General features: G+C 36.8%; 1 protein-coding gene across 17 annotated transcripts in view; it reads right to left on the reverse strand.

Moving 5' to 3' along the window:
• TCF4 (transcription factor 4) overlaps positions 1-22,064 on the reverse strand; it is a 340,184-nt gene that overhangs the window by 212,279 nt on the left and 105,841 nt on the right. For all 17 annotated transcript variants that reach the window (XM_079784804.1, XM_079784818.1, XM_079784802.1 and 14 more), the window contains 2 exons: positions 8,786-8,847; positions 5,878-5,974 (listed from right to left, as the gene is read on the reverse strand). In XM_079784804.1, the coding sequence (XP_079640930.1) occupies positions 5,878-5,974; positions 8,786-8,847 (159 nt within the window). The remainder of the gene's footprint in view (positions 1-5,877; positions 5,975-8,785; positions 8,848-22,064) is intronic.

Below are 22,064 nucleotides of genomic sequence, written 5' to 3' on the forward strand. Positions count from 1 at the left end.
CTTGCACGAATTTCGTGCATTGGGCCTCTAGTTTGTTAGTATTTTGGAAAGGCATTTTAAATTTAACATATTAAAATAAGGAAACTCCCAAACAAACAAAAAACTAACAAAAAATAAGGTCACTTTAAACATTTCTTCACTCAGAAATTGCTTGTTACATTATCAGTCCAACAGATAACAGATGATATCAACATAACCTCAAGATAAAAAGTGCCCTTAAAAAAAGACAGTGAAAATGCACAGACAGGTCTTTACCAATGGACTTGCAAGATATCACTCTCTAACTTCAGAATACTTTCTATGTGAACTGAAATTTCTAAAGCTGACATCCATATTCACAATTCCATTTCATGAAGTTACTAAAATACTATTTGACCTCTGGCACTTTCAAACATCCAGTAATTGCCATTATTGCACAGGTTTTTTATTTTCAATATTTATATTCCTGCATGGAAAAAGAAATCTGACCAAGACGTCAAGCTAAATCTTACCAATGCTTTTTTAAAAAACGATGTTTCTTGTGGCCATTCTTTTCCTTTGTAGGTTAAAGTTTTCAAAACAGCTTTCCTATAAGAGCCTCATCATTGGGTAGTTCCAGTTTTACAAGGAAAAAAAAACACTCCCTGTATTAGCTTCTACTCACATTTGCCGTTTTACAAGAAGACTGTGCCACTAGCCTCTGCAACTGGGATTTGAAAACACTCACAACACTTCACCTTTATGCTGGGCTAAACTCCGGGCAGCCATAAACACTTTGAAGTAATACAAACCTAAATATTCCTGCTAGGCAAACGGAGCGGTGGAACCGAATTATAATGAGCTAGCAGCTGTCACAATATGACCACAGTAACCAAATCAAAATATCAACCGCTAACCCAGATGAGATTCAAAGGTCATCCTATAAGCCAGCAGCTTTCTTCAGTTATGCCTGAAACCTAGATCTGCTCCTGCAGTAAAATGTTCCACTGAGCTCGTTTAGAAACCAGTGACTCTATAGTGGGAAATTACTTAGTCCACTGATAGAGAGAGTACCATTAGTGGGATGAGAACCAAACACCACAATAAGGAAACCGAACCATTCACAAAGGGACATGTAAAAACACAGCAGCTGATGTTGAACTAAGCTGCACCCAACCGTACAAAAGTATCACTTTTCACATCCTGCAGTTACCAAATGCATGTCTATAATCTTATTGGCAACTTGTTCACTCAAACAATCTGGTTTTCAATGAAGGCTCTGGAACAATAGAAGGAAAATGCATCCTAAGATCCTTCCTCGGATCAAAAAGTTTTAGCTGGAAAATATATTGTATACTATTGTAAAAATATTTGGACAAATAATTACCCACAAAAGTTTAATGCTTGGCAAAAATAAAACAAACAGTAAAGTTTTAAAAATATGTACTCTCTGCAAAAAGTTCTTGCCAGGAATTTCAAACTATTCTATAGCATATAGTTCTCTTAAAAACAAGACTCAGATTCATTGCCTCTTGGTCTGAGGAACATATTCTGAAAGCCACCCACTGACCACCTATATAGGTTTCATCTAACTACTTAAAACTGCAGCAAACAAGTTTCCAACAGGTCAGGTGTACAGTATTATCCTATATAATAAAAGCCTAATATCCTAAGTGCCCGGTCATCCAGTCGTCTATTCAATCAAAGCATAATATGCTAATGACATGCTAAGGCCGGCCAACCGCTCGCTATGATGTGCACTGACCACCAGGGGCAGTCAACCGGTCGACCAGTCACTATGGTGTGCACTGACCACAAGGGGGCAGACACTCCAACCGGTAAGTTAGCTTGTTACTGGGGTCCGGCAGATCTGGACCAAGCGAGAAGGGCCGGACACGCCCTGGAGCCCTCCCACAGTCCCTCCCCAGCTGGCCAACCTCCTGCATCCCTCCCCAGCCCCGATCATGCTCTGTTGGGGTCCCTCGGCCCGACCTGCGCCCTCTCACAATCCGGGACCCCTCAGGGGATGTTGGAGAGCTGGTTTTGGCCCAATCCTGCAGGCCAGGCCGAGGGACCCCACTGGTGCACAAATTCATGCACCAGGCCTCTTAGCCATTAATAATCACAAGTAGTCATAAGAAAGAAGTGATTTGCTTTCTCTTCAGTACAAAAAAGGACACAGAAAATCAAACAGATAAAAATGCAAACTAACCGAATAAAAGCAATGAGCCAGGGACTCAGAAAATGCCAGGTAGAAGAGTCCATCAATTGGTCAATGCAAGCAGTCAACTCTGTGACTTGATGTTTAAACCTCTCAACTCCTCCACACTCATCCACACCAAAGAAAAAACAAAAAGTCATGCACACTTATTTTTTCAAAGAACAAATTTAGGGGCTTGCTGTTTTATCTGCTTTAATTATGTTCTTCTTTAAAGGATGTACATGATATCAACTTCCAAAACTCTGTATGGCAACTCAAATTACAGAGTGCAACCTTGGTTATAAACCAAGAAATGTCATTAATTCTTCTAGCATAGTAAGTGCTCTTGTGTTCATTTGTTTATTTTTACTTCAGGGATTCATAAACTATTAAATAGGGCACTATATTCAGACATGAAAGCTTATTTCTAAAAGACTAAATTAATGGAGTCACTCTATTAATCTTATAAATTATGACCCATTTTTCATTAAAAAGATACACAAGTAAATTGAATTTTATTATTTTGCTGCCAAACATAAGTATTATATTACAAAAACTGTAACATTTATTCAAAACCATTGGTGTAAAATATCAAAGTTCAGAATTGTAATAAAGTGTTTTATTAGCATAAAAGAGTTTATGAGCAAATGTTACCAATACCTGGATCATTTCTCCAAAATAGTGGAGTGCCATAAAGAACAAAATATGTAATATTCATTTACCCCCAAAAGGAGAAAGTGGTTCATTACTTTTTTCTTTACTTGTAATAAACTAAATTTCACTAAGTGAACCGTTTACAAAAGAAAAAAAAATAAGGTCATCTGCAGTTAATAACTCTTTCCCGTAAAATTAGTGTCACTTATTTCTGTAGCAGACGCCTAATTCAGTTATAGGCTTGATTGATTTGACAATAGAGAATCTGGTCCAATAAAGTGGCTGATTTATTTCTAATGTTATAGCTTTTACTCTAATGTGACATCATAGTAGAATTAAGTCTCTGACATGTAAAGAAATCTTGTAATTAATGAAAACTAAACATTCTAAGAATAGATACAGGAGTACTGTTAAAACTTATATTAAAATCTAATACCTTCTTTTGATAGAATGAGAGAGTGAGTATTTGGACACAAAGAACAGTTTAGAATATACCATATATTTTATGAGTTGAAATTGTTCTCTACGCTAGTAAATCTTATTTTGTGTTTTGGTCTCCCTTTGTAAACTGATTGCCTTTAATTTCTTGAAAATGACCTACCTTCTCTTTGTTAAGATGCAACTTAACACCAAGCATCGCTCATCTCAAAAGTGGTTTTATTTTAAATAAACAGCAGCTTGAGCAAAATCAATGAGAATCTTTGTTCCCGAATCTGGCTCTGAGATACTCAAGCCAGTCAAGAAGGCGTTTGGGATGTGAGAAATTATAAGGGTGGGAAGAGTTTTTAATGTAGCATGGTGGTCAGTTCTCTAAAACTATTTCTTAAAAATTCTTTTCCAAACTAAAAATGCAAGGTATTTCATAGTTATTTAAATGTCTTTTTCTCCCTTTTTCCTTTTTTGCACACTGCACCATGCCCTCTCACTCTGAGGGTGACTTCCCTGACCCCAATCTGACACTGCACCGTTAATGTCAGATAAACCATTTAGCCCAAGCACAATTCTTTTCTGTGCAAAAATCTGCTTGAGGTGGAAAATGTAGCAGTTTGTAAACAATAAAGAGCCATGTTTCAGACCAGACAGCTTATCTAACAGAGAGGGCCTTTCATTGGGAACAGTGGGTGGGAGCCTCCGGACATAGTAGCATTTCCTACCACAATGCAGGAGACTGTCTTGGCCTCCATATTTAAGAGTTTAATGGGAAGGAGGGCAGACGGGATAAAAGAACACAGCTGACATCGACTTTCAGCTTAAACAACAGCTAAGTGAAAAGAACTCTCCCCTCTAGCTCTAGACAATCATCCACTTATATTTTAAATATTATTTGGGTTGAAAAATGAATTTGGTTGTTAAAACAGTTGCCCGTAAGGACAAAGGAACAATAATTATTTACTATCTTTGTGTCACTTAGCATATTCTATAATATTAATTTATCAAGTTGTTCTTTAGGAAAACTTTTTTAATGTATATTACAGGAATTTCTAAATATTAATTGTAATTTATTTATTCTATTTTACTTACTTTACCTTGTCAGAGGACAGTTTTAGAACCTACTAAGGAAGTTCTTTCATATACTCTTTAAGTGCTACTTCTCAAGATTATTATTTTCAAATTATTTTTTTTTCTATTTTATGAAGTTGGGTGAGGATGAGAAGAGAAGCAATGGCATTAGAATTTAAAATTATTACTACTGTACTGAAGTGTCTAGAGTTGTTTTTTCACCTTTAAGTTGATAAATATATCTAGCCATCTGCATCTGTACATCCTGAAAACAGGAAATGTGTTGTACCTTCCTATCAACATCTGATGAAAAACTGGGACTCCTGTTTTAGCTATAAAGCTAAAACATATACATATATATTTACCATTTTAAAGTTAAAAAAGCACAAATAGAATAACATCCTTTGATCAAGAGAATGTTGTGACTCTCAAAGTTGGGATGACACGTAAGGGCACAACATATATTACCCATTAAAAATAAATTGCTAGTATTTCTCTGCTTTGTCTATTTTATGATAAATATCTGAAATTCCTCAGATGGATTTAATGTGATTTGAGGGTATTTGGAACCCTTAAGGTTCCAAAGGCAGATTCAACCCCTTAAATAACGAGTATAGTTACAAGGCTTAAAAATAGGGACATTCTTTAAAAGCATTTGCCATTATGGTTTCAGAATGATATAAGTATGGCTACATGTTTTCCTTGCACCAAAAATTCAACTTCATTTATTGAGGATTCTCAAAAAAAATTTGGCCAAGTTGAGAGATTTACTAATATTGTTAAAAACTCACATTTTACTAGAACAAATATTATTTTTTCAATCAAAAATAAAGTAACCAGCTATTGAGACCTTTTAAGCCATTATAAATTATCTTTTCATTGCTTAAGTTACTGCTGTTAAACATCCCACAGGGTAGTAAAAGCAGAAAACTATACCAACCAGTAGAAAGGGCATGCAAGGAGCTCGCAGACTGTCTCAAACGACACATAGCTTGTTCTCAGTGAAATCGGATGATGCCTGCCTAGACCACTAGCACTAAAGTTCACCCCCTGATAAATACACAACCAGATTTTACAATTCAACGTGAAAGCACTACTCTGACTTAAACACAATAAACCTATATGAGTTACTAAAGGAGTTTCCATAACCCTATTAATAAAAATTCACAGTTAATACTGACTATATATATCTCATTGCCAATGAGCAGGCATAAAATACATTTTTATTTTCAATATTCACCACTTTTGATTTCACCAACCTTTACTTAGAAAGTACTACTATTGCATCATTGAAATTGTGATAAATGCTTAGTATATAAGGAAGATAAAATTTCCATGTAGATTCCATGAAATTCTGTAATTCCACATGCTAGTGAAACTTAGTTCTTCATGTGTTATTACCAATCACAAACTATCAATATTTCCCTCCAATTTAAAATTACTATAGAGAACTGACTAAAAATCCAAGTTCCTAAAAACAGAACATTTGTCTGGGTTTTTGTTCTCCCTCCCATGGTAAAACATATTCATTCAAAAAAGCCACGTTAATTTAAAATTTGTCTTACTTTGTATTCTGGAATTGACAAAAGGTGGAGAGAGATTGTCATGTGACCCAAGGTCCCTGCTGGTCATGTGGTCATAGGGAGTCCCATCTCCATAGTTCTGTAAATAAAATAACAGCATTTACATACATTATCTAACTCAATTTTACATGAACAAAAATCAGCACATAAATTACCCACTAGTGAGACCTCTCTGACCCAAAGAAACTAAAGTCCACCATTCTGACCCAGAAACCTCATAATAAGGAACCTGAATTTTCACAGGTACAGTAGTTAAGAGAGGGCTTTAGTCTGCAGAGTTCAAATTTTCTTCATAATTGTTGTGAAATCTAGGGAACAATAATAATTGAACCAACTGGCATGAAATTGTTGAAGTGGTTAAATGAAATAATGCATGCAAAACACCCAACATAAAACATATTGTAAATATTAAGTTATTATTTTGATAGGCCCATATTGTTTTTCTTAAAAGAGCAAGGTTGTACTATAAGAGAAAATACCCATAGCCTGTAATTGAATAGCTTTTGAAAGACCCAGGTAGAGGCTTTGAAAAAGCAACACATGGTTTTTTTATGATATTGAAATTGCAGTGTTTTGTTATAGGTTATTATTGTGGTTGTAAGAGAACTGGATCATTCCATAAGTAATTACACATAGAATTTTAAATTATTATAATATGACTATGTATGAATGAACATCACAAATTTAGCATAAATGAGTACTTCTGGGTTTGGACAAAATGTACCACAAAAAAAATGGTTTTCAAGCAGACATTAACTTTGTCATTGTTAAGATCAACTCATTGTTTTAACAGGAATTTAAAATTAAAATAATGTTTTTAAACTGCCTATTCACTTACTTTTCATGGAGGAATTGATAACATATACGAAAGAAAAGCATGTACTTGTATATTATATGGTTCAAATTTCAATCTACAAAGGTAACCAAAATTTTTTTTAAAAAAAGTCATTCTGTTCAGCTGGTTGCACTGCCCATAAAGACTAAGTCAAATTTACTCAGAGGTGTCAGTTGGCATGTTAGCCAAAGGGCAGAATATGCTCACATAAAAAAGACGGATACTGTATGAAAAATGAAAATGAACGTCAGCTCACTAGAGAATAACGGGAACCCTTAAAGTTCCAAACAAACCCGTTCTCAATTGCCTTCCCTCGTTTATGGAAATTAATTGATGATGCTGTAATCTAACGCTGTCATTAAGTCAGTGCATAAAAAGATGTCATATACCCAGCATGGGTTTTACACTCACTCATTCTTTACCAAGCATAATACTGGTTATTATGAAGGGTCCCCACCCTAAAAAGTATTCTAAAAGCTTAACATACATTATCTAATTTAAACCCCTGCATTGTACTGCAAGGTAGCTGATAGTATCACCATTTTAAGATGAGATAGACTTAGGCTGCACTGATACAAGTCAGCCACGATAATCTTTCTCATTCAAACTCCCTGGATTTAGAAAATATAAATAGCAAAATATTGATTCAAATTATTCACCAACATATTCCCTGAAAAGAATGGCAGAACAGTTAATGAACACTAAATAAAATTCAGGATGATCCTAACCGGATCTTGTTCTCAGAAATATAATTAAAAGTACTGTGTGTATTAAACTGAGAAATCATAAGAAATTAAGTCTGAATGAACTAAACAATGGAGGGAAGCACTGTCATCTCCTACACTTGCTGTCAAGGGGAATGGATTTATTTCTGCAAGTGCAGACTGTAACATGAGGAGGAGGAAAGATTTCTTCAACCCAACCATATAATGCATTAGAATGTCAAACTCGACAGCTGGTACAAGGGCTGAATAAAGTTACTGGTAAGCTTAGAGATCCTGCTATACCCTGAAGACTAGAGTGAGAACCACAAGGCCAAAGGACAGGTAAAAATGGGTAACTACGGCTTGCTGAAATATTACCTACCTTCCTTGCCTCTTATGCCAAAACCGAGACCTCCCTCCCCGCAAATTTATGTGAATACTTAAAGCAAAATGTTATGCTCCCTACAGAAAGCTTCAAATATATAGCTGGTTGGGAGAGGTGCCGATGTCTGCTCAGTTATGGGCTCTAAGTCTATTTTTAATTTGGGCATTATATGCATATTATAAAAGCTGACACGGATTCTACAGAGCCTAGAAATGATTCAGGTGAAGTCAAATTATATAAGTAGGAAAGAACATAAAAGTCCCTCTGGTTCTACTTCTTCATTTTATCAATTAGGAAAATGAAGATCAAAGAGGTGAAATGACATGCCCAAAGTCATATACACACAAAAACATGCATGGCCTAACCACTCCTTTCCTTCCCATTCCATGGCCATTCCATTACATCAAAACTAACAACCAATTAATAATGGAGGAAATCCGTGAAAAAGAATAGCAAAAATCTGAGACCGAACAAATGAATGAATCTCACTGGTGACCAAAGGCACTACTGGTGGAATAACAACATGTTCACAAAGTGAAATCAACACAGATTTATTATGTAGAGTAAATTGATAGGCTAGTCCTTCACACCACATCTTCAGAATTATTCAGTGGTGTATTTACACCAATATATTACAGAGATACAGTACTAGGATTTTTTCCAAAGTTGTGCCAGCTACAAAAAATAACTTTCTATAATACTAGATCAATAACTGGCAAAGTAAGGGCAAATATTTAATGAAGGATTTTTCTTCTGGTTAGCAGAAGTAGAACAGGTGTCAAATTCAATAACAGCATCCAATAAGAGAATGGAAAAAAAAATCCAAACACAAGCTGATCCTCATTAAACTTAGTGCGCATATATATCTGTGCAGTTGTGTGTGTGCTTGAGAGAAACTCACCTTCGGTCTGTCAATTTACATATGTGGGATGTCTGGATGTGGGAGAAGAGATTAGATATACTTACCCTGGACGGGCTTGGATGTCCTCCATTCCCCCAGGACCCTGAGCTACTTCTGTCTTCTACATCTAGGGACAAGAGAAAAGTTCTTTAGGCTTTCTTGCAATAATTCTTTCTTTTTGTGTATGCACTTTTAAATTAATGTTTCAAATTAATCTCCTGTTGCCTTTAATTAAGAATCAGGCACAGGGCTACCACAATGATAGTGGCTTCTGACCCATCTACTTAAATTAACTTATTTAAATTCACAGCAAAAAAAATGAACTGGACCCTCAGGAACCAGAGGTATGAGCATAAAAAGTACTTCCATCTTTCACAGTGTTTCATAGCCTCGACTTTTATAGACATAAAACTGCACTGCGTGTTTTATTTAAATCTTTTAGACAAAATAAGTGTAACTACACTAACACAACCTTAATACAAAAAAAAAGCTAAATTCAGGTAAATATTCATACTAACACTGGCAGCATCCATGCCATAATGTTCTTGAATACTCTGTTATCTAGCCCTAGCTTGTCACACCAGACAACAGACATGCAGCAACATACACACGACAAAAAAGAATTCGGTCATCGGTCATCTACCAGTGCACTATATGGGCATCAGGATTTTGCTTTTTAAGTTGAGACAACACTCTCTCGGTCTTTTTTTTTTTTTTTAATAGAGTTGGCCATTTGGTCTACGATCCTTAGTCTGGGCATTGAGATGCGGAAATTAAAGTTGTCCAAGTTTTACTTTGATAAGTGACAGTGGAGCGACCTACATGAACTACGGGAAGGTTGGCATTCTTCTAAAATCTGTAGCAGCAACGTGCTAATGCTGACCAATTGCTGAATGCTCAATCAGTGCGTCAAGTGGCAAGTACTCGGGATGGAGAATATAAAAACTAAGTTATCATATTAATTGCTTAAAACATAAAAGTGGTTTAAAATTTTAAAGATCAGTCACTCTATATTTAGAAGCAGCTTTGAGATTTTTGATGAAAGGCCCCTTAGAAGCATAAAAAGTTTCGCTGTTCTATTATTTTGATCACGGTTGATAACAGATGGCCATCACAAACTTCCTCTGACAGAATTGGAGGAGGAGGTGTGAAACTTTGGTTCAGCAGACATAATCCCATTTATTGTGTTTCCTAACATTTCAGTGATACTGTTTATTCTCTTCATGCACTACTGTCATTCTTTTTATTACTGCTATTTTATTATCAGCAAAAGTAGTCATAGTATAATTAATTGACTTATTTTTGGGATACAGTGGAGTACACATTGTTTTAGAATATCTTATGAGATGGAATAGAACAATAATAAAAAAAACAACTATTAGCCCTAAACTTGAATTCTTTCTTTTTTAAACAAATTATTTTGGTTCCTTTTTTTGGTGCTTCAGAAGATAATGCAACAGCAAAGAGATGCCCCCTGAGGACAGCTAAAATCAGGGACTGTGAGTTTTAAGGAATGTCAAGAAAGCTCTGGGGAGTGCATCCAATCTGGATAAAAGGTGCAATACTTTCTCCAAATCTGCTGTTTAACAACCCAGCCTCCTGGCCTATCCTGTGTATGCAGAACTGAAGTACATGAAGAAATTACTTAGAACCCTCTGGATTCTTCTCACATGAATAAGTTTTGCACTTCATCCTTAACCAAAAAGCAAATATTTTCAGCAAAAACAAACAAAACAAAAAACACACACACTGTGACAAAAATCTCTCAAACACTGCAGCTTTTCAGAAGTCTGGCACATCTTAAATTCCTTTCTACCTGAAACAGTCAATTTGGACTAATTGGAGAAATTTCTGCTCTTAAATTTGGTCAAAAACTAATGAAGGAAAAGGGATGAATCCCTATCTCTACCATAAGATGTTGTCATATTGTTCAGACACACTTTATCTTGTCAGTTTTTAAGAAAGGATTTTAAACATAAAAAGTAGGCAGAGCCCTAGCTGGTTTGGCTCAGTGGGTAGAGAGAGCATTGGCCTGCAGACTGAAGGGCCCTGGGTTTGATTCAGTCAAGGGCACTACCTTGGTTGCAGGCTCCATCCCCAGCCCTAGTCAGGGTGTGTGCGGAAAGCAACCAATCCATATGTCTCTCTCACATCTATGTTTCTCTCTCTCTGTTTGTCTCTCCCCCTCCCTCCACTCTCTAAAAATCAATGGAAAAATATACTCGGCAGAGGATTAACAACAACAAAAAAAGTAGGCAGAGACAAGGAGGAAATAAGACCACAGTAATGCCAGGCTAGCGGTTCTCCACCAGGGGCAGGTTTGGTCCCCAGAGGACATCTGGCAATGTCCAGAGAGATTCTGAGTCATCCCAGCTTCGGGGCGATGAGAGGAGAGGGTGTACTGGCATCTAGTTGGTAGAAACCAAGATGCTGCTAAGCATCCTACGGATACACAGAACAATCCCCCACAACAAAAATGTTCTAGCCCCAAATGTCAATTGTGCCAGGATAGAGAAGTCTTGTGCTAGAGGAAAAATCATATTGAAGAGCAAAAATGAAAGAATTGAGTTACAGAACAGATATACTAGAATTTGATTTATAATTTAGTACGAACTCTTACTAAATGCAGAGTGACATGCATTTTTAACCCAGACTTGAGGTGTAGTGTCGCAAGAGACCTTCATATACATGTTCTATCCACAAAGATAAAGGAAAAATGGACACAGAATGGGCCATGCAGTCTGCTAATTAGCAGGCAGATAAAACACATCAAAACTTGAGTATTCTCAATTGGGCAATTTCAAAATCGAGCAATCCACTAATTAAAAATGCTGGAAGTTTCATTTTTTTTCCAAACAGGTTAAATACTGGCTGGGTTCCTTTACAAATAGATTCTCAACCAATCAAATTTTTCTGCTCTTTTGCCATCCTTTCCCATTTCCACCTTTCTCATTTCCTGACCTCATGCTGTGTGCCTTCCTCCTCTTTACTGCTCTCTTTTTAACAGGTTTGGCCATCCCTTGCCCTCCTGCTAGATCTAGAAGATAAGGAGGAATCCCAGCTCTCCAAAACCTAAGAGAACAATCACATGATTGTTGATTAGATTTTATCTTTGAAACTATATCTGTATAACCGGTGCTCAATCATCTATAGCAAGAAAACACAAGGCTAGAACATGGATATTTGTAACTCATAATGAATGTAAACATGCTACTTTTATGTTTTTTATTTCTATCTTCCCTCCCACTGAGTTTCATCAGACCTGCCAGTAAATTAGCATGCATTCCCTCAACAACTATTCCAGCACTCTCAAAGTGCATCTGAGGACCACTGTGCATCTGAATCCGTGGTGTGCTCATCAAATATCAGCATCTTAGGGTCCAAGGCAGACCCAGTGAGTCTGGATTTCTGGGAACAGGGTCAGTATGGGGGAAAAACACACTGTGTTTTTAACAAGGTCCCCAAGTAATTTTCATGTACACAGGTATTTGAGATCCACCAGCCTACTCTATTGGAGAGTCAAGGCAGATAGATGCATGCCCCACACCAACAGCTGCCTGACTCACTCCCTCTCTTTAAATCCCTCCCTAGGTTGCAGGTTGCAGCAGCATTCAATACACACCCCCATCACATCTGCATCCCAGCAGTTCTTGCCCCGACTCACTTTTTATGTAAGCCCTGCACACGGCCTACACTTGGCCACTGCTTACTCCCAGTTGGTATATCTGAACATTGCACACACACTGGTATACCTCCGTGTTTCTGCACCTCTATGCCTTTTGCCTAAACTGTTCTTCATCTCTCAAAACAAAAACAAAAAATACCAGCAGCTAACATTTAGTGAGCTTAAATATGTGTCAGAGACTGTGCTAAGCATTTCAATGCACTAATAGTATACCCATTTTATATATGAGAAAACTTGGGCTTAGATGACAATAAATGGCAGAGAAGGCTAACACAGGTGCTGTCAATGCAAAAAAAACAGTAAGTGCTTTTCTCCACCATAAAAATACCCTTTTGATGAGAACTACAGATCTCTACAGGACCAGCTCCAATGAATGTTACCTTCAGTCACTTCTCTTCAGCAGAGAAAATGTATTCATTTGGATGTTTATGCCCATTCAGTGTCCACAAAAGATTACAGAATTATATACAACAACAACTATATAAAAGTAAATATTAAAAGAAGTCAAGAGACTGGAAAATAAAAGTAGGAGGACAATAAAGCCAGAGGGGTGGTGAGCTTATCAAAATGTACACTGCAATGGAGTGGAGAAAGGGTCAATATCCTAGAGGCTACTGAGTAGGCAAACAAAGAGTGAAACAAGATTCGCAATGAGCATCCCTGTTCTGTTGCCACCTCTATCCAAAATGAGAATAAATAATAGAGAGACAATAACCTAGGCAACAGAAGGGAAAAGAGAAAAGCAAGTGGATGATAGAAATTATTCTTCCATGAGACTGAAATGGACTCAAATGTGCAAGATTTTTTTTCAAATTTATTTTACCCTAAACTAGGACAGATATGGTAACTTTCTTGGTATGGACAGTTGCTTTAGGAGGCAGCCTGACAATCCACAAATTTTCATTGTATTTGAGGAGTTATGCATAAGTCCCCTCTCAGATGGCTGACATTTCAGCATCAAAACACCAAAGTGAGGTGAAGGGAGAACACTCCATTTAGAGAAAAGATATGGAAATAATTTTTCACTTCTATGATTTCTCATCTACATTCATTAAACTGATGGTTTGATTTCTCAAATTTCCAGGAGATCAAATATCAGAAAACACAGCACTGGCAGTTGAGATGGAGGCCTGGATTTTAGTAGCAACTCGGCATAATCCAGCTCTAGGGTCTGAAACAACAGACACTATTAAATATCCTCCCATCATCATGGAGACTCACAGGCTGCGTACATCTGTGCCTCCTCCTAATTTTAGAAGTACCTGGCCCATAGTAAATACTCAGGAACCAATATCTGCCATAAAAGCCTAATTTACTAATACCACCCAAAATCTAAGATAATTAAACCACATAAATACATAAAATGGTGACCTAGTCAAGGAAATCTCACTCTTACTTTGAATGACCACTAGTTCTGCTTAATAGGGCAGAAACTTTCAAATATTCTCCTGGATTTTAGAAAAGCCAATATACTCATAGTGAACACATCACACCTCCTCCATGAACCTCTACAGCACAATCACAGTGAGAATTCAGTAACCATTAGATGTTTTGAAGCTTAATTTACTTTTAGAATATCCTCTTTACGCCTCACCATTTCAACATATTTCTGTGTGCTATGTAACTGATATGCTGTCAAAAGTTATGTATGCTGACCAACAGCCCAAACTAAAAACATAGACAAAATACTACATAGGTTTAAACTTTATTGACATAAACAAGTGTGAGAGTTACCTAACTCTGTCACTTTGGGTTCATTAGAGTTGTACATTGGTTCTTTCCATACTTTGCACCCAGATCATGCCAAACATCCAAGGCCCTAGAGTTTCATGAAGTCAGAAAACAACCAGAGTTGGTTTCTGCATCGCTCTAAGAGTCTACAAATCCCTACTTTTGTGGAAATATATTGATTTCCCGACGAAAGGTTCTACACACTCAGAATGCATTGGGGGATTGAGGCTGTTTTTCCTGGAAAGATAATCGCTCTGAAACATGTTGAAGTCTACACTGTCTTAAATCCTTTGCTCTGAAACAACAGACACTATTAAATCCTCCACATCATCATGGAGAATCACAGACTGCGTACATCTGTGGCTCCTACTAATTTCCTAGTCCAGGAAGAACCCTTGGCTGAGCCCTCCACACAAACTGAGATGGCATATGCTCTCCGTCAGTGCCAGATGAATTTAGAGTTCAAAATATTTCATCAGCAAAGAGCGTGTTAAGGATGTGCACATTTTCATTAGCAGCCAGTATAATAAGAGCTTTAAGTAGAGGAATCTGAAGTCAAATCTGAGTACTAAGGCAGAGGAAAGGAGAGTTTGACGAGTTTCAAATATTGAGAGATAATGTCCACAAAACCATGATCACTTCTTTCTGTTTCCATAAGAGACAAGATATACTTCATAATGAGTGATCTGAACTGTGAGTGACAAGAAACTTCCTGACCTTCCCAAATGGACTGAGCAAAAGATGAGGGTTGTGGTGATGCCTCCCACACAAATTCTAAGATTCTACAATACAGAGCAGGGAGACCTGGGCTTTCCATTTCATCACTGCTGTCAACACTGATATTCTCAGCACTGATGAATTTACTTATCAAATAAATCTGAAAACTCAAAGGTCAAGTATAAGATGATTTTATAGTTTATATTTAAGTATATAAATTGTATAAAGAAGGGTAAAATATGGATATATAGGGGAGAAAGTTTAGTGGGAAAATTATTGTATTTTTTAGCCTTTATTAACTTAAACTTATATTAATGTGTCCTTTAGAACACTGCTTAAAACAATATTATTTTCCTGAAGTTCAAAATAAACTATTTTTCAAAACTGTACACTAAATAATCTCAGATATTTAAAATATAAAGTTAATTACATTTTTGGTGCTCTAAAACAGAAAAAGCATTTTCATATAATACAAAATTCAAATACTATGAAAGTAACTAAATAAAATACATAGATATTTTGTTATAAATATGCCAGTTGTGTTCCTTATTTTGAAACTCAAAAATCTTGAAACTCAAGGTGAGTAAAGAGTTATGTTATGAAACTGAGACAAAAGGAAATAGCCTTGAAGTCTGTATCAATCCAGATAATTTGGAAGCATCAATAACTACCTAACTTGAATAAAATTCTAACCTGAATAATGTAACATGAAATACAGAGACATGGGTGTTATTTACCACCCTTCCGCTTCAACTGTGTGGGACTAACCAGTTGGGTCTTCCCTTTAAAGAGAAGGCAGTCGGTTCAGGATCGCTTCTTTCTAAGCAACAGCCCGGAAAGAAGAGGCATGAATGACTGAGGCAAGAGTACCATAGTGTGAATTGTACATGCCTCCTTCGACTTTTTAAAATGTAACTGGTCTAAAAGCACTTAATAAACATCGGTCTTACTCAGATAATGTTCTGGGGTGAGGGGACTTATTTCAAAATCAATTGAGAGTAACAATTGAAAGTAAGCTGCCATATGTGAAGACTTTAAAACATACCATCTAGCTCCAACACTACATAGATAAGCTTCAAAGTACCTAAATTAAAAGTAAATATAATTAGGGGAACTTTGTAATTAGGTGCTTAGTCCCTCTTAAGGATGTATTTACCAACAGACCTAACAAAATGTGAAAAATAAAAGAGAGATACTTTAGAAAATTTATGTTAAACAAAGAAATAAATTTTAAAATATGCTCCATACCCTAATAGAATAAAATATATAACTGTATTAACATGTATATGCAATTTTGCATGCATTTTTCAAATCATATATGTAACTTCATGGTTTAAAATCCATAATACTGTAATGACTTAAGATATACAAATTGCTATTTAAAACCCCTATTTGATAATTTATTACGTTTATTCCAATGGAAAGGGAAAAAGAGCCAAGATGAAACATGTAACAGTTGCATCTTCGATGTTCCCCCCACCCCATACCTCTGTTCTCCCTAGGGTACCATTTGTGAAGCTCTGGGAAAGGGATGCTGGCTTAATTGAAATATTTGTGAGCTGTAATTGCTCTGCACAACCACAATGGTCCACTTCTCCCAAATGGCATCATTCCTCTTCCTTTCTTCTTTATCTTCTCTTTCCTTTTATACTGTAGCAACATCGACTTCTGTTTCCTCCAGTCCCACCTCATTTCATTCCCTATTCCAGGTGCCTGGCTATTATTGGTGAAGCCAACCAGTTTTAAATACTCAAAAACCTTTCCTAAAATCCAGTTTTCTAGCACAGTCCTTTTTGCTTATAATAATCACTCCCATAGACTGATTTTCATTTTATCCTTTCAACATCCCTATCTTCCACCTGTGTTTAGCACTGCAGCCTCTGACCTGCCAATGACAAGCAATCAATCTTACATGTTATCTTTAGGGGTCATGTCTTAGTTTTAGGCCAATTTTCTTTGTATTTAGGCTCAAATGTGCAAACCACACTATATTACTCTGCAAAACATCAATGAGAAGGCTTAATTAAGTAACACTGACAGATAAATCCATTTCTTTTGCAGTAATCAAATCAAAGCAGGTTGACATAACACAGGAACTTAATACAATTATTCCCTTGTAATTGGAAAAAGGCCCTTTACTTCTCATTAAAGCAATCTTCTGGGTATTGGCATAATAAGAAGGCTCAGAGCCTTGATACTACCCTATAAAAGTCTCAAGATACAGACCCCTTAAGCAAACAAGTCAGATTATCTAATTCCTTGATCACAGCAGAACATGCAGTCCCTACTGTTTTAAACTACTAATTCTTTACCTCTGTTGCAATTAAAAAGAGGTAAATCAGTATCAAACACATAAAATGGAAATCTGTAAAAATGCATAAACTGTTTACAGTTTTATAACACCATCTCCACATGTATTTGAAAGGAAATAGTCCATTAAAAATGAATTTGAAATAATTTATAAATGTGAAATTGTAATAGTTTGGACAGGGGGGGGGGAATCTCTTTATTTTTACTTAATGGGCTCAACAGAATTTTGCCTAAATATACAGTCTGATACCCAACCATACAATATAAATTTGATGATCACAATTGTGAGAGAACAGAATTTGAAGAAAACATTTAATTTTTGTGGCATTTGAAGAACAGTAAGTTTCCTGGTGAACTACAGACTGCTCTGACTAGGCTGAAACCCCAAAAGAATGCAACAACATTACACCAAGTTCATTTCCCCACACTCAACAAAGTCAATTTTCACCCTTTCACTCCATGTTTGAGGAATTCTCTGCTACTTATCTAGTGGCACCTGATCAATCTCAACATAATCCTACCAACTCTTTTAGAAAAAAAAAAAAAATTCAAATGTGGCTGACCATCAAAATACCCAAGAACCTCAAAACAAACATAATAACAAATCAAAACAAAACAAAACCCACAGATAATCTGGCCCCACCTGGAGGGTAATCAAGAAAAGATTAGAGATTAAAGTCCAGGAACAACACATTTTTTAAAAATATGTATTTCTATTGATTTCAGAGAAGAAGGGAGAGGGAGAGAGAGAGAGAGAGAAACATCAATGATGAGAGAGAATCATTGATTGGCTGCCTCCTGCACACTCGCTACTGGGGATCAAGCCCGCAACCCTGGGCATGTGCCCTGACCAGGAATCGAACCAGGGACCTCCTGGTTCATAGGTCGATGCTCAACCACTGAGCCATGCTGGTAGGGCAGGAACAACACATTTAAAAAATTTTCCTGTTTTTCTATGTTTTATTTTCAAAAGTTTTTTTATCACAATGCAGTTAAAACTACGTAATTTGCTGTGTCTCAACCATTGCAAGTAGGTTGCACCAGTCATATCCTTTTATCCCTTAATACTTCTGTGTCTATTTCCTAAGAACAAAAACAGTATAGTTATCAAAATTAGGATATCTACCTTTGATATAATACTGTTATCTAATCCACAGTCCATAAATGACAAGTGATATCAAGTATAATAAATACATTTAACTAAGCATACACCAAAAAAATCCAGGATTACTCACTGTATTTAATCAGCACATCACTCTCATCTATTTTAATCTGTAATTTCCTCAATCTTCCTTTTCTTTTTGTAATATTGGTATTTTTTAAGAATTCAGGCCCGTTAGTTTATAGCAGGGGTCCTCAAACTTTTTAAACAGGGGGCCAGTTCACTGTCCCTCAGACCGTTGGAGGGCCAGACTATAGTTTAAAAAAAACTATGAACAAATTCCTATGCACACTGCACATATCTTATTTTGAAGTAAAAAAACAAAATGGCAAAAACACCTGCTTGTGGCCCGCGGGCCGTAGTTTGAGGACGCCTGGTTTATAGAATGTTTCTCAACTTGGCTTTTTTTTTTTCTGATGCTGCATCAGGATTATATTCAGGTGGGCAAAATCTACACTAATAAAAGAGTGATATGCAAATTGACCATACCTTTGTGACACCCACCAGCCAATCAGGAGTGAGTATGCAAATTAACCCAACAAAGATGGAGGGTTAATTTGCATACACAGGTGCCAAGTGGCCAGGGACGGAGCGGGACGCTTTGCATCGTTGCCATGGCAACGACGCAGGCGTTCCACACTGCCCCAGCCACTCCGGGCCTCTGGTCAGCGTGGGAAGGTGGAAAGGCGGCTCTGGGCCAGAACGCAAAGGCGGCTCCAGTCAGATTGAAGGCGGTACTGACAGCCAGGGTAAGAAAGGCCCAATCTTGCATGAATCTTCATGCATCGGGCCTCTAGTACTACATAAGTGACCTTGTCTCTTTCCCAGAATATCACATACAGCCACAGGATGGCATGGTGGTCTGCCTCTTTCATTTGTTATTCTAATTTTATCGCCTGGTCAAGGTATTATGGGAATTCTACACTGTATAATTACAACTTTTCCCTGTGCAACTAATCAGCAATCTATGGGGAGATACTTTAAGACCATTACAACTAATTTTTAATTATGTTCTTATTGGAAAAAATTAAACCACAAAAGTGTATAAAGAAAAAAGTGAAAATGTCCTCAACACCCACTCCCCCCATCTTTGGATCACTGATAACCCTTCACAATATCCTAGAGAGCCTCACAGATCCTCTGGTCTGGTCAACTGGTTTTTAAAAGCATAGAAATGTAGGGAAGCACATGCAAAACTCGACTGAAATTTCTGTCTATCTGAATTGGTAAGAAATATTCCTCAATTGTTTATTTATGCCCTGGTGACATCTCAATGGATAACGTTATTAGTGGTAGCAGCAGTGTGACCTCAGTGGGGGTAAGGAGGATAGTAACTAGAATAAATGAAGACATATATACTATTAACTTGGAAGGAATTCAGCCAAGATAAAGACAAGATTGAGCAACCCACTAGTGAATCAATGAAATGCATGAAGCCAAGTTAAATAATCCATTCTGGAGTCAGTGGCTGTTTCTTGACTCTTTGTACCACGTACTAGAAACCACTATGTACAAAGGAGAGTGGCTGTTTCTTGCCTCTTTGTACCACGTACTAGAAACCACTATGTACAAAGGAGATCTGCCTCAGTGAGCACTTCCCAATAAAATCAAGGATACAGAAGTACACGTATGACACAAGAAAATCTAGCGCGGTTTTTGTAGGTTGGCCAGAAAAATTTTTAAATGTTTTAAAGTGGGAAATACCTAAGTTTTTAAAAGTGGTAAGTAAACTGACACCTTAGAAAGGTGACACAAATGATCTAACTACTGAAAAAAAAAGCGGGGAGGGGAGGAGGAGGAGAGAAGCTTGATCACCAGAAAAGATTGTGAGTAAAGCTTGGTCATTTGATAGAACATATGCACATTGTACAATATTGAGTGAGTTAACTTATTGTCATCAATATAAGGTGGAAATGGCCCCTTTAACCCTGGATGAAGCCTATGTCATTTTATTAGCTGAACAGTGCTGGTGTATTTCAACTCTGACTTATTCATACTTAGAAAGATTTCCCTATAATTCATTTCAGCCAAATGCCTGGCAGACAATTGAAAAGGTTTTTCCTAGTTGGACTTACAAGTGTGTGTATGTGTGTGTGTGTGTGTATAGTCAGAGAACTGTGTCTGGTGACCTAAAGGGTTTTACATTTATCTCACAATAATGTAACCAAACTTGTGTATTATGCTTTCTGCTTTCCAAAATGTTTTTTATAGTTATCTTATTTAAAATGATTTATCTGGAGTCACTGAAAGTATGAAATTGGGATCAAAGGAAGTTGCATACTTAAGCATAAGCAGACCAACACTATTTTTCAAAAGCATAAAAAAATCAAAAGTTATCTGATATAAAAGAGGCCATTCCATTCCCCCCTTTAATTCTAACAGGTAACAGAATACTTGCTTAAGTTCGTTAGAATAATTGCAAAAATAGGAAAGTTCAATAGTATTATAATGATTCCGTTTTCATATCTAGCAATATGCATTTTAAAATCGTATCAGCAATGAAAAACTTGCCAATAGCCCCTCTGAGCTACCCTGTATCCTATATAGCCCCATATGACCAGTATGACATGAGCTTGCATTGGTTTGAGTGAGGCCCAGGGGCTGTGATAGTTGGTCTGGTCTATAATGACAAAAAGGAACTGTACCCTTCCCCTAACCATGCTACTACTCTTACTTTCATTTCCAAGAGCTTTAAAACACTGCCATAACTGTAGTAGTTGAAATACGTCTGCATTAATTTACTAGTCCAGCTTTTGGAGGTAGAAATTGAAATACGTTAGAATCGACTGATATTTTCTTAAGTTTAAATCAATCCAATTCATGGGAATAAGCATTTTAGTCTTTTACTAGGTCTACAGTTTGGATGCAACCTGCCTTTTGTCCATCTGATAATCGATGGATTACTGGTCAGAAAGAGATGAGCTGCTGGTCTATATGATGTACTACTGGTCTGTAAATTCACTAAGCGGAATGGTAAAAAGCTGTAACTCTTCCTCAGGAATGGAAGAAATGTCCTGAGTTTGAAAGGAAATAGACACAAAGACCTGAAAAATGACAATAACCAGGCATCTTGAGAGAAAACAAGAAGCAGGGAAGGGGTTTAGGGGTAGCCAGAGCTGTCAGCAGAGAATAATGATTTATCTGATGAGATTAGCAGAAAGTCTGATTAGAAAAGATGCCTTCTTAACATACAAAGATTGCACGACTACTTTTAAGATGTTGTTGTAGGAAAAACCAGTGCCTGCCAAATGTGGTCTGTAACAGCACAGGCTAGCCATGAGTGACAGTGGGAAAATAGCCACTAAGCCAGATTTTATTTGATTTGTACTGATGATTTTTATTAGAATACATGGATCATTGCTTCAACCTTTCCATGTAAAACCAAATCAAATTCAAAAACTCACACATCAGTCACCTAACCTTATGTCATTCCGTCTGCTTTACTAAAGTTGAGCCACATTTCAGCTGATCTGTCCTCGATAAATCGTTCAGCTACTCAAAACTGTTGGGCCAAATTCTGGGAGGCAGTGGTACACAAAAGAAATCGCTAAATCTGCAGTTACAAATAAGAAAGCCAAAGAAAAGAAATACTATAAGCCTCATAAATACAGAATGAAATCAAAGCAACATATAGCCAATGCAAAACAGGAAAAAAACGAATTCTCTTCATAGTATCAAATGTATTGTAATTTATCTTACAAAGGCCCACCCAGCCCTCAGCTTCTTTTCCCACTTTAAT

The sequence above is a fragment of the Cnephaeus nilssonii genome (assembly GCF_951640355.1).
Source record: "Cnephaeus nilssonii genome assembly, chromosome: 11".
NCBI classification, from domain to species: Eukaryota; Metazoa; Chordata; class Mammalia; order Chiroptera; family Vespertilionidae; genus Cnephaeus; species Cnephaeus nilssonii.